General features: G+C 44.1%; 1 protein-coding gene across 1 annotated transcript in view; it reads right to left on the reverse strand.

The window, feature by feature from the left end:
• Positions 1-3751: 3751 nt before the first annotated feature.
• Positions 3752-24711, reverse strand: part of LOC126426595 (tyrosine-protein phosphatase non-receptor type 11-like) — a 284162-nt gene continuing 263202 nt past the window's right edge. Inside the window, exons 14-15 of the mRNA XM_050088489.1 lie at positions 14486-14796; positions 3752-8576 (exon numbers count right to left, since the gene is read on the reverse strand). Of these exons, the coding sequence (XP_049944446.1) occupies positions 8420-8576; positions 14486-14796 (468 nt within the window). The 3' untranslated portion in view covers positions 3752-8419. The remainder of the gene's footprint in view (positions 8577-14485; positions 14797-24711) is intronic.

A 24711-nucleotide genomic window follows, 5' to 3' on the forward strand; every position in this document is an offset into this window, starting at 1 on the left:
GTTAGTCGTGGTATGATTCAGACGTAAAAACTTGTTCGTTAGTCTTTGTCTGATTACGACGTAAAAACTTATTGATGTGCGGACATATAGTATTGTGAAAGCTTGTATGAAATTTGGAGGATGGAAGCAGCAACGTAAAATACATTGCATTCAAGATCAAAATGGTTTTAATTTGTATACATACTAATTCCTGGAGGATGAAATTTACTGCAAGATTTTGGAGCAGCTACGACTTTTTCATGCAGAAATGAAGCACGAGATCGTTGGAGAACAAAACCTGAATGCCGCACGACAGAAGACATATTAACTTGGTAATCAATGTACTCTTATCTACGCCATTTCCCCCTGTAATCACATTTGTTATTCTCTGTTCTTTGTCAAATCATTTTGTAGTGGACATCGGTTTGACTTTTGCTCAGAAACGCCACAAGGACCACCCCAACAATAGCTTTTCCGAATCACGAAGTCCGATTTGCATTTCATTCTTTCCCTTTTTCACAGTCATTAACGATTTTAAAAACCCCTTTTTTATTCACCATTTCTTCCCACATTTTCAACCTTTTATTTTATTTTCTTCTCATTTTCTTTTTTATTAACCACTAGAATGGTTCCATGTCACATTTACAATTATCGTAAACCGGAGGTCGACTTACATTAGAAAAGCTTCGTACGACATCGTGTGAAGCGGAATTTTCGAATGCCGCAATTCGTCACTGCGAGTGGGTGACCACAGTTGTAACTACTTTCCCAAGTGTCGTGGCCTAGTGTCATGGCTAGCACGTAAACCTGACACGTAAGATGGTAACAAAATGAAACACATACAGCTGCCGTAATGCTTTCATTTATTGTGAACCTACCAGTTTCGGTGCTTCAATGCACCGTCATCAGACCCGAGTTGGTGCCGAAGGGGTTATCACAACGCGTCGGTGGCCGACAAACCGGTTTACGCGGACTACCTGTAACCGTGACAGTCTCTTCAATCGTCGACCGTGACAGTTCGTCATTGTACTGGTATTTTTATTTGTTCTTATTTTTCTTCCTATCATTCTTTTTCCGTTTTACACCTATCTGCCCGCATCTGCTCAATTGCAACCGAGGACCGCTCTTCGGTCGGTAACACGGCATCCGGGGTAGCCGTGTGAGGACCGTTGCGGGTAGCGAGAAATTACAGTTTCCTTTTAGCACCGTAGCTGAACTTTGTAACAAAGCTAATGCTGTTTTAGTTCCGGCACAGATCGTCGACTGCGGTTTTCTGCGACAAACTGCACATGGTGAGGGTGCGGTTAGCCCAGGACACGAGTTTGAATTCGGGGCTACAAAACAGACCGGCTGCCGCAGTGCAGTCGTCTGTCGACAGAGCACCTTGCACTTCTGACGTCCCTCGCGGCAGCCACTTGCGACATTCGATACTGCACTGCAGGACACAGTGGGAGCCTCCACAAAGCGACCCGCTCCCTTCGTGTGAGAGGTGGCACGAGCCCCCTCTCAAATTTCTATGTTACTTTGAGTAATTCGATTTTCCTCTCTAATTGCATGCGGTGAAAAGTCGCTATTCCTTTACACGCGGACTTCCCACGCAGCGTCTCTCGTCACCCGGATGGTCAGGTGACAGGCGGGCTCTGCTGAGCTCGAAAGGGTTAAGCCAACGGGTGTGAGGGAGTCGAGTGGATGCTTTCCAGATGCCGACATTGTCGTAAGAGCGGCGGCGACACGCCCACAGGGACCAGAAGGGGCGGCTGGGGTTACAGATTCCGTTACTTCGCAGAAACTTGGTGAAAACACTTTCTGGCGGCCTACCAGCGAGGCGTGGGAATGGCTTGTGTTCCCAGGCAGTCTTGGCGGACAAATTCCCGCATTTTCTGCAAAATCGGAACTGTGATTGTCTTGCTCAGGGCATAGCTCCGTGACGTAGCAAAATCGGCGCAGAAATTGGCGCCAAGAATCTCCATTGGTGGAATGGTAGTGCTTCAGCAATAGAGTGGAATTTTCCGTCGGTTTTCGAGTTGCCGATTGGAACGTTTAACCACGGCCACTGTCTCGTGGGGGCGGGAATGTTCTGTGTTCGGTTTGTACGGGTGCTCTTGTGGGGGGTCGGCTCTCACCTTTCGGTGGCTGCGCTGGACAGCCTGCCTTCCGTTGGCTGTCTAATATTCATTTAACTGTAACTGTTTGACGAAGTTGCTGAAGTTTCGACTTCAACGTAACTTTCCGTGTACAGTTGGCAACTGAGCGTTCTGCGTACAAGCGGCCTACATTGTCCGTCTCGAGCAGTTTTGGCTGAAGTTGACTGACCGGAGTTACTGTGTGACTTCGCTCATTAAAATCACTCACTGTACCGTCAGTGATTGTGTAGCGAGCCTTCTCCGTCTCCCTCAGAGGCGCATTTGTATTGCTAGGAAGTCTTTAGTCTGGAAGATCCAGACCAGGACAATTTGTTTCGGGCTATACTCGCCACATTATCGTCACCACGGCGGGACGTCGAAGCAACCAGCCATCGCCTCCGGTACGCCAGATTGTGTCCTTGCAGTTAGGAAGACAGTTTGGTAATGTACGTCTGCAGCACCGGCAGATTAGGGAATTTTGCTCTGTGATAATCAGAGCTCAGCAGAGTGTGCCTGTTCCCGCCTTTTCTCACGTGGTTCTGTCTTGGGTGTTCACTGTCTGAGTTCTCACTACTGTAACAGCAATTAATGTTGGGTTGGCTGGGTGTTTCTCTTAAGATTTGAGTTGCAAGGAATTGGCTCCACATACCACTTGGTCATAAACATCACAAGCTAGTTTATGGACAACATCACCTTCACAGCATTTATTTGAGTATCCAATTTGATAAATGTTTCATGTGTTTTGTTTATTATTTTGAGTTTAGTCATAATAAATGAAATTGTTATTTTGGACAGAACTTTCATTCTGTTAATTGGTAGAGCAACCTTTCCATTTCTCACTACATTAATGAAACTTTCCTTTATCTGATTAATTTCTATCCAATTAAATTATTGCAGGTGACAAACTCTTTTCTACTCGCAGGGTCGATTACAGTCAGCTCGTGTTTCTTCTTAATCCATGTGCAACAGCAAAAGTCAAAGTTACAAAAGAGGGTGGGGGGGGCCTTAGAGCATCATTTATCTAAGAAGATTCTAGAAGAATTGAGTGTTAAATAGACTGCTAGCCCCGACACCTCGCACGTGTGTCTCCTATAACAGAGAGGTAGCTGGCAGCTGACGTGGCAACACTGTAGTGGCAAGTGACAGATCTGACCTAATGAATAATTTTAATTGGACTACAACCATTTAAATCACATAATAGTCAAGAGGAGGAGGTTAGTGGAGATGAAAATCTATGATACTTTGGATGCATAGACCAACTCTGTAGAGCTAGAGTGGGAGGGGGAGAGACATGCAGTGGTGGAGAGTGGGAGGAAATGAAAATGAGGAAGGAACGAAGGAAGTAAGAGAGAGAGAGAGAGAGAGAGAGAGAGAGAGAGAGAGAGAGAGAGAGAGAGAGAGAGAGAGAGAGAATTTGCCTTTGGAAATTGAAAATCAAATGGCAGTTACCTCGGTACTGTTGCTTCAGGTAACACCAGGCAGCAGTTTCGGTGCCATCGCATGTTCAGCGCCGCTCACCCGGTGCCGGCTCGTCCCGTACCACTCACAGTAGACTCGCTGCTCCACGGTCTGCAGTGCCATGTCAACCTGTCGTGGTAACGGCAGGGATAGGGGACAGGTGGTACGTGCAAACTGACTACGCAGCTTCCTTTAGTTTCCACAGCTTTATTTATTAAGCACAAAAAAAGCGCAGCCGGCTGACAGCACACGCACTGCTCGGGCAGTGCCGTGAGGACGTCGGCCGCGTGCCGTAGGCAGGCGCCACACGACAGGAGAGGGGGGGTCGTACCCGACTCTGCACTGTCGCCACAGGTGAGGTCCGAGCGGCTCGGGACGAGACGGCCGTAAATCGAATCGACCGACACTGTGAGAAATGTGGAGGCTCTCTGCAGGGTCGACGAGGAAACGTGTGGAAAACGGCGGCGGGAAGGGACGGGACGCGTGTCGGACGTCGGGGATCCGTAGAGGGATCTGTAGAGGGCAAAAGCTGTAAGGGAAGCGGAGACTGGAAAGTATTCGACCGACAATTGACGACACGGGTAAGAGTTCTACTCTGGCGAGGGGCCCTTACGGACTATTTTCAGCGTACTCTTAAAAAGTCACTGCACGGGTGCGAGTTCCTAAAGCGGAACGGCGCAATTTCCCAAAATACTAGGAGCTGCAGAGGTTTCGAATTCGATTATTCCGAGTGTCGCGAAGTACAAAAATTTCCACAAACTCGGAGGCATTGCCCGTAGCCGGGTGTGTGGCAGTTGTCCTAGTGTTACAATCACGAGATAGCCGGTTCGTTCCTGCCGTGGGAAGATTTTTTTGTTCCTCTTCTACCGATTGCATTTATCATCAAACTGACACGTTAATTAACATATAATGAGGTAACTGTAATGTTTTAATGAAAGTGACATATTTTTAATTACTAGTTGTTTGAAAAAAGGAGTACTAAAATAAATATTTTTAATAACATATTTTTGTTTCGATTATCGTTTTTGTTTATCTATAACGTCTAGAAATCAGAAAGTATTATAATTTCTAGTTTATGTTTCCGATTCTTGTACAAAATTTTAATGCGTTACCAATAATTTTATCCACAAAATAGGATGTACGTCAATAATTATTAATTAACAGCTACATTTATTATGACCGTATTACACTATCAAAGGACTTTTACAAGTCACTCACAAAAGCGAGGATCACACTTTGACTTTTATGAAAGATACTTGACAGAAATCTTTTACATTCCAACATGAAATGAAGTCCCACGCTTCTTTACAGAGCGTAGGGGAACGATGCGGGAGACCCGCACCGCCTTACTAGGCAAGGTCCTAATGGAGGTGGTTTGACGTTGCCTTCCTCCGACCGTAATGGGGATGAATGATGATGATGAAGACGACACAACACCCAGTCATCTCCAGGCAGGAAAAATCGCTGACCCCACCGGGAATCGAACCCGGGACCCCGTGCTCGGGAAGCGAGAACGCTACCGCGAGACCACGAGGGCGGACACATTCCAATATACACCTTAATAAATATCGAAGTCAAACAAAAATAAAAAGTTTCGACTCACGTGCCGATCAAACCGACGACCTCGTGATAGGGAAACTAGAAAAACTACGTGCAGAGCTACAGGCAATTCTGTCAGGGAAGGTGAAATGTTTTCCACTTAATTGACTCTGAAAACTTCAAAGTCATTTATCTGAAGTGTTTTTGAGAATTGTGCTGTACTGCTTAAGTGAGGTGATGTCCAAAGTTGTACGAGTTTGAAGAAAATCTGAGAGGGCCAGTCTGTAAGGTACCCTGCAAAGTAGAGGGGTGGATACGGGAGGGGGAGACCGGGGCGCAGCAGGGGGTCGGGGAAGGCCGCTATGACACCGTGGTGTGGCCATCTGCCCGAAAAGGATTTTTGCTAAATCTCCCTCTCTCGTGCCTCCCACACGGAACGTGCTGGGAAAGTACAGAGAATATTCGCACAAACAGAGAGAGGTATGCGACCGCTTCTCTTTTCTCTCGTTCTACTCACCTGTGACAAACAAAACAGATCGGGTACGATCTCTCGTCCCTGTGGCAGAAAACACGAATAAACGATAAACAAAAAGTTACAACGTAACATCGTGACAATCAGACGTAATCTCTCCCGAGGCACGAACGGTTCTCTGTTGTCCCTGTGCGTTCACAATAAATAGCATCTTCGTCTCTCGCAAACCTGTTTGTCCACAGCAAAATGTCACAGCCATCCTTTTTCCAAAAAAAAGAAAAAAATTCCACTTCCACTGTCCAGTCTGACAATATTAGGCCTCTCGAAACTGCTCGGCACTCGACGTGTGAGAAAGCTAACACACCCGATCTCAAAACACTTTCTCTCCCTGCAGTTTGACGTCTCTCAGCAAACCCGTTACGTTCGTGTCCCGTACGGTAGAGGCAGTTTTAGAAGACAGAGAAGAACACGCGGAAGAGAGAGAGAAGGGACGAGCGAGAACGGGGCTCGTGCAAACTGTCCGTCTGAGCTGTGAGATCTGAAGTGTGCCTCTGTTCTCACCGACCCCCGTACACTCCCTCTCTTCACACACTACATCTCACTCGAACCGATCCACATATCTCCTGTCGGCAGTACGAGGAAGCGGAGGACTGCGTATTCTCCTCGATACTACGATACTCGAGAGACCGAGTGTAAGTACTCGCAGTGGAAACTTCTGCCTCGAGTGTTGCCAAAAATTGGTAGCGACTTAAAATATAATGTGCGGAACAATTTCGTCCACGACATCTGTGTGAAACATTTAATTTTGTGTAGTGTGCGGAGAATTTACCAGTCTATGGAGAAGCCTGTCACAGTCATTTTGGTGGTCTGTGAAGTAGGTTTCAGTCAACACATTTCCAGTACAGGTATACAATTAAAAAATCACGTACCGACTCAAAAGTATGAAAGGGCCTATGTATGAGGTGTATATTTTAAGTATGTAACATTTTCAAATGTAGACACTTCAGCCGGCCACAAACGCTTTAACAGAAGCATTTGTCTGTGCTTATTTAAAATGTCTCAGTTAACTGCTGAAAGTTTCATAGTGTCTGAAGTCATTTATTCATTCATTCATTCATTTCTGTGCAGAAGAGGCACAAAAACAGTCCCAATTTGTGAAAGCAGTCACAATTCAATGATAAGTCAGTGAAGTTTATGGAAAAAAACACTGTCAGTGATTGAAAACTGAGAAAATTGATTCGAACATACTAATATTTGCATCTAAGTGCAAAGTGAGAGACCATCTGTCACAAGTGAAAAGAAAACAGACACTTTGCAATTCCGTCCGTATCCGAGGAGATACATCCAGCTCTGAGGAGAATTCTTTATTAAATTCCTACAGAAGCTTCACAGCAGTCTACGTTATGTTAGCGCAGGGCACTGAAAGTGACGAATGAGGTGCACTACCACATAGCACTGCATTTTCTCGAGTGATACACTAATGTAAGTAATGGATGTTGTCTGCACAGGTAAAAAAATATGGGAGGCTCACAGTATACAATGTAGGTGCGAAATCACACTACAATGACAACGACATCAAAATGGCCATCTGCTGACGACTGTCAAATCGAGCAGCCGGTTCTTACGAGAATGGAACTCGGGTGTCAGTTATTCATTGTAATTAGAGGTTTCATACGGTTGGAAATGAGATGAAAATTGACAGAGGTATAAACATTCAGGTAATAGTAAAAAATTTTGACACTGTAATTAGGTTTTGTTTAAATTTAAAAAAAAAAAAAAAAATGTTGTCGGTTAAGAAATATGTCTCACAAATTGAGGGCAAATTATTCTGGAAACTTAAACGTGCTGAAACCTGATAAACACAGGTCATTTCTTTTCAATGTTATCCCTCGTACTGGGCTTGTACGGGCAATTATTAAAGTTTCATACGCACATCAATTACAGCATTCAACATATAAAATCTTCCTCGGGGGGGGGGGGGGTGATGGGCGCAAATAATGCGTTTCAAAAGTACAAATTTCCACATTCAAATTTTACACGAGAGCCACAGACAGGAGTAGGTTTCACAACAGTTCAGTTCCTCGTGTACGGCCAGAAGATGACGCTCACTGCTGCAAAGTGGGCAACAACTTACGCACAACGGATGTAATGCAATGAAACTAAAACCGGATCAGCTGGGATAGAGGTCAGAGAAGGAGCTATAACACGAAACGGTAACTGCCAACTGCTCAGACACGAGAGTTTCGATGGAGCCCGGAGGCGTACTCGGCGGTCAGACAAACTGCTCGCCACAAGCGGGAAGTGCCGCGTTTGAGCCTCGACCTGTTAATATTCTGCACTGTCACCACACATTCGATAATTTTTGTGGTCGAGTGCTACAAGTAAGGAGTTCATATAAAAGACGTACCACACTCCTCGTGTGTGTGTGTGTGTTCTTCCACTGGTGAGTAAGAATACGTGTTGGAACAAAATGGTGACAACAGCCACTTGTAAAAAAAAAAAGATTTACACTTCAGTCTCGTATCCCGGTCGATCCTTAACGTACGACATCAGGTCCGGACCTCTGTCGCAAACTGCACTCACTAGAACGTTCGCACTGCACGTGGGGAGCACCCCGTCACAGTGTCCAGTGCGGAGTCTGTACACAGAGGACGTCGCGGACGCACCCGTCCGAACACACGCCAGCCGGAGGCGGCGCGCCGCCCCCTCAGAGCCTCCAGTCCTCGGGCGGGGACAGTGGGGGCGGCGTCGGGGCCGCCAGTAGGGGCGCGAGGTCGCCCGCCGGGACGGCGATCCGCGGGGGCGGCGCGGCGTGGCGCCCCTCCCGCTGCTGCTGCTGCTGCCGGTGTCACGTCTTGCGCGGAGGCGGCGGGGGCGGAGGGGCGAAGCTCGGTGGCGGCGGCCCGATGTGGTGCGTCGAGGACGGCCCCAGCGACGCCGCCGACAGCTTGCGGTCCTTGACCGCGACGTTCTCGTAGATCTGGCGCGGGAAGTCGTCGGGCGGCCTGTGACGGGCGAGTGAGTGAGTGAGGGGCAGTATTTTGGTGTGGCTCGACAGCTTATCCTAGGAGAGGGACCGGGGAAAGGCGGAGCTCCGTCCGTAGCATTTGTAGATTTAGAGAAAGCTTTTGACAAAATCTGTTCGAGTACACTCTCTGATATTTTGGAAGTTGCAGAAATAAAACACAGGGAGTGGAAGGATATTTACAACTTGCACAGAAACCGGGCTGTAGTTATAAAAGTCAAAGTACTCGTAAATTACGGATTGCAGCAATCGGTCGTCCTTTTTCGTATTTTATTATGCAGATCTAGATTTCGGCCTGAAGCTAGCCACTGTCGATGCACTATTATTTTCGCTCAAAGTGTGTAAACAGCTGTCAATTGGTCTTCGACCGCAGTCCGTCGAGTAGTATTCGGAGTCTCAGCTTCTCAGTTTTGCACGCTGTGTTCAAAACCTGGCCATTACTTTTATTTCTGTTTTTCATTTATATACTCAAGTCTGTAGAAGATTACTAGACAAATGTTTTCCATTGTATGTTGATATAACTTTGTCCTTATCCATCTACTAGTTGTACGTCAGACGAATGGGGTGACGATAAGAAGAGGAAGAAGAAGAAGAAGAAGAAGAAGGAGGAGGAGGAGGAGAACGAGAAAATGATTTGAAATTGTTTTAGTGAAATTCTTATAGTGTATCTTGCTTCGAAATCAATTGCGAAGGGCAAGCTTTTGGAAAAGTGATTCATTATGCTCGGTTTGCTGCGAATTTATTGCCAACACGCAAAATCTTCATCAGCGTTAATGAAGTTTCTTTCCCAAGTGAAATTCGTACAAAAAAATGTCACTGTGACAAATCGCCTTTGTGCTACATTCGTGGTGGTCAGAATACCTGTGTTTTGAACACACACACACACACACACACACACACACACACACACACACACACTTACTCACTCACTCTCTGTAATGAATGTGTGACACTTATTGTGAAATCCAGTAGTAAATTTACAACAACAGAACACCCCCATATCTTGTAATTTGATAAGAAACATTTGTGTACTAACCTTCCACAGGCACGGGTAGATAAAGAAAAACAATAAAAGATGAAATAAACAGAAGCGGTAATCGGGTTCGTAACACAGGGCACAAAATCACAAAGCTGCAAAGCTAACTATCGCACCGCCATTTCCTCCGAGAACATCACACTGTAAAAGGCAGACGAAGTACCTCGAAAATACTTCAAAAACTTTGACCGCCATTTCTCCAGAAACGGTAGAGTACTTACAGATAAGCCGAGTCATGTGACCACTTATTTTAACTCGTCTCGTCCTTTTCAGAATGTCTTTGCACTTTAGAGAATTTGGTGCTCGGTGTCTGGCAGCAACTTTTTCTAAAGATGCACAAATAACCCCATAAAATATCAACTATTTAACGAAAGTCACCGGCACACGAGTGCACGGCACCTGTGTTACATAAACTGCGCGGCTTCTGATCCGAATCTCGTACTGTTTTATTTAAATTCTATGTTTATTATCAAATGAAAATGTTAATTAAGAAATACTGAACCACGGTTATTAGTAAAAATACATCTTTTCATTTTTCTTTACTAATTGTATGAAAATGTGAGTATTCAGAATAAAGTAATATTTGGTAAGAAACTGCAAAATGGCAAACTAAAAATGAAATTTACAGTTTCTTTTTTTAAATTTCTAGAGACAAGAGTATTACTGATACGCATTATTATTTCATTTAATAATAATGCAATTCACATGTCTCTATCAGATTTCAATTTGTTTTCACATGATAAGTAATTAAAAATAAACAGATTATTTCTTTATTAAAAATTATAATTCAGTATTCATTCATCAACTTTTCTATGTGGAAAAAAGATAGAGGGAATTTCAAAAGAAAAAAACCTCTCACATCCCTACAGGTGGTGGTATCGGGGAAAACTAGAAGTAGATTTCCTGTACCAATGTGCCTGAAAACGAATACCTGCCGAGGTACAGGCCTGCCCATATGTCACACAGTAGGCAGTACCACACGTGCTCGCCAAGCACCCTGACACGCCCTCCAGCTCTCGTTCACAGTGGAGACCTCTCTCTTTCCAATATACGTGCCTCCGTTTGGGCCGCGTCTTAACTGTCGGTCACAGCTCCCGCGACATCTGCACACTGACAGTGGGTTCGGCATACGCCAATTCCTTTAAGTATCCGAATAGCCAAAAATCCGGTGGACTCACGTTCGGTGAACGGGGAGGACACACTGTCGGATCTCCTCGACCGATCCGTCACCTGCTAAATATCGCACTGAGGTGATGTCGCACGATCTGTAGAAATCGTTGAGGTGCCCCGTCGTGCATAAGCTGGAGTCGTCGTTTTTTTAAAATGAGCTTTTCACTCTGCGGTACAGTGTGTGCCAATACGAAACTGTGTGGCAGGTCGCAACCATGTGCGGGACGGGGATTCGAACCCAGGACCACGGACTTTCTCCGGCGATTGCTCTACCGGTCGAGCTACGAGAGCGGGACTTTAGACTCCCCCCTCCACTTCCTTTCCCTCGGTACCTCACCTCTACCTTCCGGCAGTCGCAGTCACTCTACGCGGGTAACGTTCTCCGACAGCACCGGTAACTCTTGTAGAAATAGCCGATTCGCAGCACGCGTTCGGTGATGTGTACGGCTCTGGAAGTCGCTGACAATTCCCGCCCGCACGCCGATACCGTAGCGATCCCGAAGCCTCGGCTTCCCGATCGTTCGAGGATTTGCATCTGCCCAGATGGGCATATTGTGGTAATTTATTATGCCGTCCCTCGCGAATCCTACCTACACGACAAAATACTGTACTAAACATTAGTCACCGTAAGTAAAACAGCCCGTATTTTGACAAGTGTCGCTTCCTCGACATATAATTACAAGAGGTTTCTTTCTAGATGCAACTGATACTCTCTACTGTAGTAATACGTGACACTGTTTTTGAACATTCTGTATCGAATTTAGATGTTTTTAAAAAAAGTTAGTATTAGGGAGGATCTAACCAAGCTCTTTGCATTAAGAATGCTTATATGCTACCCACTCAGCTACTGGTGAATCTTGTAAAATGATGTAAATGTTTTGTATTTAACAGCACTTCAAAAATCTTACGACACTGGACCCTCTTTTTATTTAAAAAAAAAAAAAAAAAAAAAAAAAAAAAAAAAAAAAATCCACCACCACACACTGTGCTACTTTGGGAAATTGATGCCCGAGCTGTGACCTGGAAATTCTGTAAGTACGGACAACACAGAGAAGGTTTGTCTGTAAGGCGCCCGTGTGGGTACAGTAAAAAGTAAGGACAAGGAAGTGGATATAGTACATGTTACGAAAGGAGAAGGGAACAGTAAACTCTGTCTCAGAGGGATATGTGAAGGGAAGAGCAGGCGAAGGACGAAAAGACAAACAGGTTCCAGTTCCCAAATGATGTGCCACAGGGCAGCATTAAAAATGAATTGACGGACAGCTATACACGGAGACTTAACGGACCCGACGGCAAATCAGAAAACTGACGACGACACTACGGACTGCACGTGAGAATTATCCGACAATCAGCTTAACAGCTCACACGTCCGAGTTGCCAACAAGAATAATGTGTAGAAGAACACAAAATAAAACTGACAGTCAGTTTGGCTTCGGGAAAGGTAAAGAAAGGTACCAGAGAGGCAGCCCCACTGCCACGCTCAATAGTGTTAGTGAGACTTTGAAAAGGTCGAGGGCTGTTCGTAGGTTCTTTCACCCTAGAAAAAGTGTCTGCCAGTATCAAATGGTGGAAGGCATTCTAAATCTCCAGAAAAATAAATCTAACCTTTAGGGATAGATAGGTAATCGCTCCGAGAAGGAAGTATACGAACGGAAGGCCGGTAACCAAGGGCTCACGTTAAACAGTGGTGTCGGGCAGAGAACCCGTCTTTCTCCACCGCCGTTCGATCTGCACGCCGAAGCAGCGACGACAGAAATACGAGAGAGGTTAAAGAATAGAATAAAATTCAGGGTGAAAGGATACGGACAATACAGTTTGCTGACGAGTTTGCTACCTTCGGCGAGGAAGTATTACGGGACATACCGAATGGAATGGACAGTTTACTGAGCACAGAATACGTGTCGAGAGTAAAACGACACAGGTGAAGACGGCAACGTCGGCCTTAATACGTTGAAGAAGAATCGAAGCATCTGAGACGTGGTGCTGTAGAGAGACACTGAAAATCGGGTGGACTCGGATGGGAGATGAAGGACTGCTCGAGGAAAGTGACGGTCAAGGAGAAGGGCCGGGAGAACGGGACGTGTGTCGAAAGAGGACGGGGAATAGCCTGTCCGTCGTACCACAGGGAGCTGTAGGCGGTGAAAACTGTAGGGTAAGACAGAGACCGAAATACGTCAAGCAAAAAACTGACTACGTACACTGCGAGTGCTACTCCGATAAGGAGAACACGACGACTGTCGTAACCTGATTTCCCAGAAACTTTGCTCGGTGGGAGAGGACTCAAAGTAAAAGAACACCTGTCTCGGCTTATCCATGTATATTGTACCACTTCTAAAAAGTGACACTGAAGTTTTTGACATACTTTTTAGCATGCAATAATCTTAGCCAAAATGGTGGCACAGTAGCTAACATTGCGGGCTCTCATTTTTTCACCCCATATTCAAAACCCAATTATTGCTAATGTTATTTTTATTTTTCCTTTATCTGCCCATTTCAGTAGGATATTAGTGTAGTAATGTTTTCTAGTGTATATTGAAATGTGTTTGTCCTTATTTGTCTAATAGTATGTCCGATTGGAAAAAAAGAAAAGTAAGAAAAAAGAAAAAGAAGAGAACAATAAATGAATGAGAAAATTATTTGAAATTGTTTTCAGTAAATTCCTGTAGTGTATCTCGATTCACGATCAGTTGCAAGCACCAGTTTTGCTAAAGTGATCTGTCATGTTTAGCTGTTTTAACTTTTCAAAATTGGATTTATATACCACCTGAAGTACACACACATATATTCGACACCTCAAAACAAACACCTCCTAATGCTTTAAACAATTATTCTGTAATAATGTTGTTACGATGTATATTCTTTGCACTTTGGGATTATGCCTTCTCTTCTGCTACACGAACCTTGCACCCAGTTGATTCCAGATGCCACATTTGTTTACAAATGTGGCAGTATACATGTGACGTGTTACGACAGCAAACGGAACCTGTGACGCCTGGAGGTACTCTGGTTTACTTATTTAATGTTTACCATTAGATATCAGTTTAATTTTTTGTCAAAAGTGATCCTAAACCATATTCTGAAATAGTGTCGTGTTTCTCCACTAGGCAGTGCCACAAAATCCTCCAAAAATCGTAACACAACAGACACACACAAATGTAAAACTAACAAATGTAAATCCACCCGATGATGGAGGTTTAAACCTTCGAACGTGTCGTGGAAATAAATAAAACGATGATTGGTAACAGTAAACTTGTTGTTTCATTTAATAACAAAAATCCGTTAGTAACCTTCAAAGGATGTGGGTACATAATTAAAAAAAACAAAATAGACAAAAACAATAATTAGGTTTCAGACACGAGGCACAAAACTAAGAGGCCGCAGCAACAGCCACCGAGTCACGGTATCGGCCTAAACGATCGCACGCTAAAAGGCAGTCGAGTTACGCCGAAAAGTTCGACAGTCATTTTCTCAGAAACAGTCGGAGCCGAGACACGCGTTTCCGTATTTCCGCCCCTCTTCCACCGAGCAAAGTTTCCGGGCTACCGGGTTACGGCACCGGTCACGTACCCCTCGCGAGGTGAAAAGGTCGGCACGGGAGTGGAATTTTTAGCGGGCCACACCGAACCGGACGGGAGACCGTCGACTGAAATAAAAAAGGTCGGTCTTCCGACTGCGCGCACTACCTGGGCAGGTGGGCGTCGGACACGGCCCTCGCAGGCGTCCGCACCTGCCGCACGACGGGAGGCGCCGCCCCCACGCTGAGGCCGACGCCGACGCAGGGGCTGGCGGGCAGCGACGTGGCGCCCTGGCGCTGCGGAGGGGCGGCCGTCAGCCCGGCGAGGGGCAGCGAGCCGGGCGCGGCGAGGGCGGCGGGGGCGGAAGGGTGCGGCGGCAGCGGGGGCGGCGGCGGCAGCGGCAGCACGGGCGACGGCGACGGCAGCTCGTCGCTCGAGTAGCGGATGTTGGTGTACTCGCGGCCCAGCTGGAGGCTCTTCTGCGGCCGCGGGGGAAGGACACACAAATACGTACTTAAAATCTTCAAAATAATGGTGAACATAGTCCCAGAAATAAATCAAAAGAGTTCTAATCCTCCAGTTTTTTTTTTTTTTTATAATAATTCATTTTTTCTTTGGGAGTGGTGCAGGGAGATATGTGCAGATCCTTGTGCCACTACCATCTCGTCTGGTATTCAGCTGAAGAGAGCTGTCTGGGACGGATGTACAACTGCTCATTCTACTTGCGGAGTGGAAATTGCAGACTAGGAATATCTACAAAGGTAGCAAAAAGGTACTCCGAAGTAACTGTCCGTACTGCTTACCACTGTGAAACGTGGTGCCCCGTTAGTGAATAATCTGATACCATTTGTATTTTTCGTACTTAACACTTATTTATTAACAAAAGGTGTTTCATTTTACCAAGTTCTAACACAGTTGAAAGTTTTCTTATCATTTGTATTTATTCTCCGCTAAAGTCAATTCTTATAAAATTTTACATTACGTCAATAGCTGCACACAAATGCGAGACAATCGTCGTTTTGACAGCTTCCTAATAAACTTTCGGGAATAACAAAAATTTTATTTTAAAAATTTGTTTGTACATAACTGTGAGGAATGACATAAAACACTAGCAAAATTTTGAAATTTTAGAATGAATCTACATGTAAAATTATCAATCTGAAAAAACAAATTTGTAATTGACTAACTCCCATATCTATTTTTATTAATTATTTTTCAATGTTTACGAACAGTTGTACTTCCAAATATTAATACTTAACATTTAATCGCTCAAAACCAATCAAAATTTGTTTCCAAATCGATAACTGAAATCGTATTCGAATTTGTCGACAAAGTAATACAGTTTTGTATTACACATTAAATAAAGCTGTCCTCGACACGACGGCTTTGCGGACACCGGGCACTGCTCTATTTTCTTGGTGCGGCCCCACTAGAGCCGATCGAGGTCCCAAACTGACCCAGGTTCACAGAGCCCGTCCCGGGGCAGCCCGGGGAGTTGCAACGTGGAGAAGAATCACTTCTCGAGTTGCTCGACCCCTTGCCTCTGTCCCACATCTCAACTAACCTACCCAGACAATTACACTTTACTGTTTGTGAAAATTGCACTGTCTGGAAGTAATGTTCTGGAACATTTCACAATTTGAGGCCATGTAGAACAGTGTACAGTGAATATAGTGCTAACGGAAGCTTTGCTCGATTACTGAAATGTTTGATGCCGTCTAAATTTTAGCCACTTTTGAGCTGATTTTCCTGCATAAATTATACAGTTCGTACCTGTCGGTGTTTGTACAGATTTCCAACTATCAAAGACGAGTTTTATGTAAGTAGATTTTTCTACTCTTATTTCGATATTTTACCAGGTATCGATCTGATACCGTGAAAATTAGTAGTCACAACTGTTGAAGTGTAAGATCTGAAAAGAAGTCTACATTAGATACAATAGCTTTTAATTTTCAGTGTTATATGAAAACAAAATATCTCATCTCTATGTTTAGTTTTATTAATTTTACTACTGACAATGAAATCAGTTTTATAAAATAACAGAAAGTTTCAATTTTTCACGTTTTCGAAATCTGTAACTCTTGTTACGAACAGTCAGGCCCATAAATCTTCACTTAAATATTTAATCTGAGAAAACTACACGCAAATTAAAACTGTCGAACAGTTTCAGTAACAGAAGCTATCTAAATGTTAATACAATTTACCACCAGTCCTCTAACGTTCTAGGACGTACGTTCACGATATACAGGGTGATAAGAAAAAGCATCAGACACCCACTGAAATGAGAAAACTAAGTCCAGTAAGCACGGGTTTGGAAATTCGTACTTTCTGCGACGAATGAGTGTTTACGGGAGAGGTTCGACGTGGCGTCCATTCGTGGCAAACCGCACCACATCACAAGTCGAGGGGGAATGAGGTCTGGAGAATGAGCAGGCTGACGTGTGGCACTCCCCCCACTCTGTACTGAACTCTGTCAGTCAAAGTGATCATACAATTCTGTAATTCCAACCATTTGGAGTACACTTCACTGTAAACGTACGTCTCTTCCTCGTCGTTGCAATTTTTACAAGTATCAGTGTACTACAGGGAGTTACAGATTAATGCAGACTCCCGACCGCGACGGAACCCGCTATTTTTCACGTCGAAGAAATGTTGCCGTGACAGGAAGAGGTGATAAGTGACAGTAAAAGTTCCTAGGGTCGACTTGGGAATGAACACTATTGTAACTGGTGGACACAATTTCACGTATTCTTCCTACTAATGAAGATTACATTTGTTAATCTGAAAAGATTTCCATTTTCCCGAATGTCATCTCGCTATCGATTACGAATGGAAATGTTAAATAAACTGCTACATAAGAACTCGTGTAGAATTGTTTCTGCGTAACAAAACAGACTGCAACCAATTTACAACTAATGTAATTCTGCATGTAATCGCCGAAAAACCGGCAAACCTCGAGGTTTGGGGGGGGGGGGGGGGGGGGGGGGGTTGACCGCACAGTCGTTACCCCTCTGTCGTGCAGTTCGGTCGAGGTTGGTTCACAGTCGAGGTTACGTCAGAGTCTGGTGGCCACGAAAAATAAATTGTAACGTATCAATTTGACACCTTATTACTCCATTAAAAATCTAAGGATCTATACATTGTGAGAAGAAAGTTGTGTGTGAAACTTTAAATTTCTTACTGTCAGAATAGCCCCTGTGCTGCCCACGTATCTGCCGTTCTATCGACTTTATGCCCTATATCGAAAATTCGAGTATCATTTTTTCTGAATGTTTACACGAGAAAGCAGCATTAAAATTTATAGGCAAATCTGAGGAAGTTACGATATGTTCCGCTTACAAAAGGAGGGCCACAGGACGAGGCTCCCGCGGGCAAATTAATGTGACGCTGACCCTGGAGCGATCGTACGGTCGTGACTCACTCGGTCTTTGTGGATATTGTCGTGAAGTGGTAAATGCTACGCTGTACTCTCATTCTCTGTTGAGGAATGCAATACAATGGATTAGCGTACAAGTCAAACTGAGCAAACTTAACACACACTCATTTAATATTTACATCACATTCAGGTACGTATCCGTACAAAATACACGTACAATTGGTGTTTACTCTCAAATGATATTAATCCCGATTTACTGTCCACATTTTACACTTCATTATAATTAAATCTTTTTGAAGCTACTCAAATGGTTTGTACTGTAATATCTCTGATGTAAAACTTTGGCAACAGTTGTATTACTGTGTCGAACATGTTTGTGTAATTTGTGGTGTTACGGACCTCGTGTTGTTTCGATGTGATTAGCAGAGGAGATTATTTATAAAAGTGGAATACAGAAACAAGTAGTCAGTGACAATTCATTTATTACGGTGAATAGAGAATAACTGGAATCAATTTTGTGAGCAGGAACATCTTCCCTTCAGACAAAACGGTGACCGAGTGAAAATGGGCGACGAACTAAAATTAATTAAAAGAGCATTTTACTAATCTGAACTTAAATTTGTAAAAACTGAAATCTCTACATTTCATTTCTTCTCAAGATATGAGAAAAAATGGAACACTGACCAGATTGCAGCATAGCTTGGCAAGGTATGATAAACATTAGTAATTAAATTATTTCTGTGTTGCAAAAATAAGAGGTAAGTTAGAATAAACATAAAAGCCTACGACACTGTTGCACAAAATAGGTCATGGACCACCACGATAAGTGCCAAAATATGCGGCAATAAGGCAGCTCGACTCTGTCCCCTGGAATAGAAGTAAATCATCTATAAATGTGCTCTCGAAAGTATTGCTACACACAGTGCAGAGATGTGGGACGGGAGTCGAATAAGAGGCGGAGGAGGGAGGGGCGGGAGGGAGGGGGGGAGGGGGAGGGAGGGAGGGAGGGGGGGGGAGGAGGAGAGGAGGAGGGACTTTTGGGGAAGAGGTCGTGTGGCCGTGTGGAGAACAACACAAGAAGTGTGACTATAGAAACCAGGAAGACAACACCTGTTCCAATGGAAACAAAATAGCTGTCGTGAATCGGCCACTTCGAAAGGATGGACGGATGAGACAGGTAGCTAGAGAGTATTCAGAAATGGACTCCACGAGGGTGACAGAGGAGAGGACGTGCAGAGGGAACAGTGAACGAACGTGTCTGCGAGGCGACAGAAGGAGACCGACCAAACGGAAAGAGGGGTGGGGAAAACTGGAAGCGAGCAGAGGCGACAGCCGTAAATGACGCGCACGGCACGACGAGGGTGCTACCGCTGTGCACACAGAGAAATCCTAACTGACCGAGAATGATTGTAAAAGCAAAATTACCAACATTTTACGAACCTCTCTCAGGGCACGACATAACAGATTCCAGAAAGACAGATCACGTGCAGGTGGCTACTTTGCACACGAGATGGGGGGGACAAAAAACCAAAGAATTCAATCTGGAAACATATCCGGTATTCACTGATTTTAAGAAAGGTTTCAATACATTTGACAGGAGAAAACTTTGGAAAATCCTGAGACAGAGTAAAACCTCATCACACATCGTAAAAGCAAATCAGAACATATAAAGGCAAAATGTGATAACTGTCGGAACGGAAACACACTGACAGAGGAGTAAGATAAGTGTGTTGCCTCTCATCGCTTTTGCTCGAGATATTCGGGGTGTCTCAAGACTTTCGGGTCAAACTGGAACAGACGACAGTGGCTCGAGAACCGATTACACTGAGACGGGGAACCGACGGTCCAAAATGCGTATCTATTTTGTTACGGAGATACACGGCATACACCGCACGACAGCTACGTGGCTCACAGCGATCGTTGGGCCGCCAGTGTCGAGCACGTGTGTCAGTGACGCACACAGTTCCGCACGAGTCGTCCGACACGACGGATACCTGGCACGGGGGACAGTGGTGTGCTCGCGGCACAGGTAAATGCACTGGTGCGGTGCGTTCTGAGAACTCAGTCGCGTACCGCACGTCTCTAAGGCAGGCGTGGGTGTGTGCTGTTGCCGTGCACACATTCGGACTGGCAGTCCGCATTCTCCCTAAGTGGTGCACACTGTTACATCCGTAATACAATAAATATGCATTTCTGACCATTGATTCCCTACCTCAATATACCGTATTTACTCAATCTAAGCTGCACGTGAAATTTGAGACTCGAAATTCGAGGGGAGAGAAAGGTTTTAGGCCGCACCTCCAAATCGAAACAAAGTTGGTCCATTGTAATACGAGACACAATTTAGGTCGAATGAATGAAGATACAGCTACAGTAGTTTGGTTCGAGTCTTAAGCCTAGCAGTTAAGACTTACCAGGCAGCCATTGCTATGCGTCAGGTGCTCCGTCCGTATTTATACGGGTACCCCTCCTTTTTCGCATACTTCATCTGGTTTGAATTGATTGTTTATTTTTCTTTGATCTGATAATTGCCGTTCTCTTTGTTATAGGTGTTTACATCACACTAAGCTGAAAATGCTTCACTGTACTGTGTCACGCATTGTTTGTCGCATTCTCATAATGACTGTTTACAGCCTGTCGCCGCTCGTGGCATGGCTTGCTTTTGTGCGCGCTACCGCGGCTTACAATAATAATAATAATAATAATAATAATAATAATGAAAGAGGAATCGTCTCATTAGTGAGACAATGGCAAGAGACTGCTTGCCATTTGCTGTTACTTACACTCTTTGTTTGATAATGATCAACAAGAACCAAATAATACACTGCGTAAGATACAAGATGTTCTGAACGAGAGTTTAGCAAAAATTTTTGCAGACGCCTCTGTAGTACATTACATTCTGCACAGAAATTAGTGATCTTAGATTTAAAAATCTTGTCAATTACCGTGCTTCATTTCTGACTGTGTCATATTAGGCATAAGAACAATACAAATATAAACATGACACGATATGTATATTATTCCGCATTTGCTGTTGTCTCACTCTAGTTTCGTAGTTTATTAGGGAGACAGGATTTAAATGAGTTAGCAGCAAACACGAAAGAATACATGGCAAAATGTTTATATTCATACGGTATTATTGTTATGGTGAAAAGAATACTGCATGCGATTCACAATTCATAAAATTTCCTATTAGCAACCATCTCTTGTGACAGGTAGGAAAAAATTCAGAACGTAGAGTTGGCCATATTGACAAACATCCCAAACAATCTTGCCAGTCGGATTTTTGTAGTACGTTCAAATGCTGCTACATTCGAAGATGAACAATACGAATTTGTATTTACTTCGTTGGATAATGTATGAAAATGCAGTGGTCAAAACTCGGGGCGGTGAAAAAAAGCTCGTCTTCCGCCTTTTTTTTTTTTTAATTTACTGATGCAGAGCTTTTGTTGCCAGTATTTATCTTTGTGCGTGCAAAGCATGCCTGTGTAGCGCTACATACTTCGACGACAGAAGTTAGTTTGTGGCGGCACCTACCAACATTTTTCAGAACTTCCGCTTACGTTGCACTCGATTCTAAGCCTCAGGCAGGTTTTTGGATTACAAAAACCAGAAAAAAAGTGCGGCTTAGATTCGAGTAAATACGGTAACCAGTTGTAAACCCACTATCATCAGTTTTGATTTGACCCGAGAGGTTTGACAAACCTCGTACATTAACAAAATTAGCAGTGGACGGAGGCACGATCCCCGTCGCAGAATCGAGGAGGACGGGCGAGTTGACCTGCACGGCTCAACTGTTTGCAGACGAGCAGCTTCTTTTAGCAGAACCCGAGGACGATCCACAGACATCGGTGGAGATCCTACTCACAACAGCAAAAATGTAGAACGTGCACATCTCCCTCGACGAATCCGGCGTTACGGCCTCCGACGGGAAAGACCGCGAGATAACTGTAATTTCAGTATGCGACAAGGCCCTCGGGCGAGAATCGGCATTCGAATACCTGGGGCGTGACACCGACTCCATTCGAGAAAATAGTACGCGACACAAAATAACAATTTTGACGGGGCTAATAAACGGCACCTTCAGACATCTCCCGTTCTCGTGGCACGACCGTACAGTGGCACAGCCAAACCCACCACCTCGTTTGGCAGCAGAGAGAGAACACTCCGTGGAGATGAGGAGTGGAGGCCGCCGAGTTCTGAAATTCGGTTGACGAGGAGAGCAGCTGGCTGCAGTCCACAGGAGAGGAAAAGATGTGACGGCATCCCTAAGGACCTCAAAGTAAATGTAATTCTCTACACAGTAGAGAACTGCCTCAGAGAGAGCACGCACTACAGACGAACACTGGCCGGATCCTTTGAAAAAGCCGCAAATACTGACCAACAGGTAGACGAGATGTAGGAAGACCAGCAGGGAGAAGGAGTGAGCCCACAACAGAGCACAAGGCCTAATATTGGATAGGAGGAGGAAGAAGAAGAAGAAGAAGAAGAAGAAGAAGAAGGAGAAATGATGTCACCTGTCAGAGACTGTGGTGATGCCGTCACACAGACAGACAGAACACGATGTGACCGGCCAGAGATAATGCAATGCATCCAGCATAATGTGCCATTCTGCAGTGCCCTCCGTACAGCTCGTCACGATGACAGTTAGGTATTAGTTCAAGAAATTCAAACAACAGTCGCCCGGGATGCTTCATTTTTACAGGTGGAGTGAATCCCATTCGGTGGCAAAGTTACAGTTGACTTTATTTCGAGATGCGAAGGGCACCGTACTTGTACATTTCTACTAAAGTGAGATTTTGGACCGCTTCGACCTCACTCTGAAGGAAACGTGGCCTAATTTGGCTAAAATAAAGAGATTTTTCACTGCGACAATGCACCAGCACATTCATTTGAAGCTGTTGCCACAAAACTAAGAATTACATTAGAAACTGCCGTCGCACACCTATTCACCTGACTCGGCTCCCGCAATCTCTTCTTCGAATTGAAGGTAAAGAAATATCGCACAGCTGAAACGTTCTGCTCGAATGAAAGGGTTACTGGAGAGACAGAAGTGTAGTTTAGAGACTTTGACAATTCCTATTTCTTGGAATGATTAAAAAATTTGCTTGGCTGTTGTGAAATAAATAACTTTTTATCGAAAAAAAAATGGCACCTTCATTCTCAACTTGGCTACTTACTCATAAACATCAAATATTGCAGTGATACTGGAATCAGTAAAATTATTGGATACCTACGACAGCAAAACAAAGAGAGCTTACGAATAAATTAGTGAAGTGAAGTGAGATACAAATCGAGAACTGTGTGCACTTCTAAAGTTGGACAACAGTGCCATAGATCGTGCGACTAACTGAAGAAAGAAACTTGAGTTAACTTGCTTGTACTGAGTGAGACACGGTAATCTGTAAACGTTCAGTTTGAAGGACAACTTCTCAGCCAACAATACATTTGCAAAATCTTTATCTAGAATGACTGATTTTTGTAAACAGAGTTACCATCATCTGATCTGTAAATAGTGTACGTAAACTATCAAGCATATTAGATCATGAAAAATAGTGTACAACGTCATAAATATAATAATACACAGCCTGAATTATTAGACATACCTCAATAAACCTCAATACAAGTGCCCAGTTAAACCTATAAATGTACTCCCATCTAATTTAGGCGGATAGTCGATGTAGGACACATTGGTATACCATAGTGAAAATCAGTATTTACAGTATATTTCGGCAAGTGTATCCGTTTGATATTATGAGTCACAGAATACATCGCTGATACAGTCTCACCCCTGAACTGACACCAGGCAAGACAGCCAGGGGACATGTTGATGTTTACCGCAGCTAGAGGTTCCTCGGGTATTAGTATCCTTGTCAGCTGCAAATATACATATGTTATTTTAATAGAATTGTGGCAACTGGTATACAATTATAAAATTTTTGCTGCCACATTTCTCTGAAATAATACGCTTATATTTGCACTCACTTACGATGTCTAAACGTCACATTGTCTTTTTCGACATACTGTTTTACCTCTGTACGGTTACGTACGCTCTGGCTGTTCTCGGAAATATTTTAGCTCGAACCCACTACAAAAACTTTTATAACTGTATACCAATGACTACATTTTTATTAAAATTATACTTCAGCTTCTGTTTGCTACAAAAAGTTTATAATTTTGTACTAATTACCAAAACTTTATTAAAATTATGTACATACAAAAACGTTGTCACATAACCCGGAAAGTTTCAGTGAAACGGCTCGACCGAAATTGTAATTACCCTGAGGATCGACTTATGCTCTGAAATCCCTATAAGTAAACAAATATTAGTTTGGTGCAAAGGTTCACAGTATTTTTGTTTTGCACGTTGCTATTCTGGTTGCTGCAGGTTTCCTATCGACTGTCATTCTTTATTTGTAGTTCACAGTTGCCGTCCGAGTTCACACACTGTCATTCAGTCGCACGGGGGTAGCACTTGGAGCAGTGGGCACTGGAAAATGGAGTGTCGATTGGAGAAGTTGGAACATTCCTGACATATTCTGCTGTTCACATTTAACAGAAGGGTGACAGCAACAGAGACCGCCAGAAACATCTGTGCCGTGTTTGGGGATAGTGCTACTGGACACAACACGGCTATAAAATGGTTTTCTGTTTTTGAGGAGGATTGTTTTGACATTAGTGACTCTCCACGTTCAGGAAGACTTTCAGAGTGTGATCAAGATGGTTTCAATGGATTAATCCACAATGATCCACGTCATTTTACTAGAGAACTGGCAGATGTGACAAACTGTGATCATTCCACCACTGCGCAACATTTGCACGCAATGGGGAAGATTCAAAAATCAGTTGTACGGGTACCGCACACTCTAAGCCGGTGTCACAAAAGTCAGCGGGTGGCCGTACGTGCACCTTCGCTCGCTCGTCATCGACCGGCTCGCGAACGACACCGACCGCTCCTATCCTGTATCGTTAGTGGTAACGTGAAATGGTCTCTTTGTGCTACCGTATTTACCCGAAT

This window comes from Schistocerca serialis, chromosome 11, assembly GCF_023864345.2.
Source record: "Schistocerca serialis cubense isolate TAMUIC-IGC-003099 chromosome 11, iqSchSeri2.2, whole genome shotgun sequence".
Lineage (NCBI taxonomy): Eukaryota > Metazoa > Arthropoda > Insecta > Orthoptera > Acrididae > Schistocerca > Schistocerca serialis.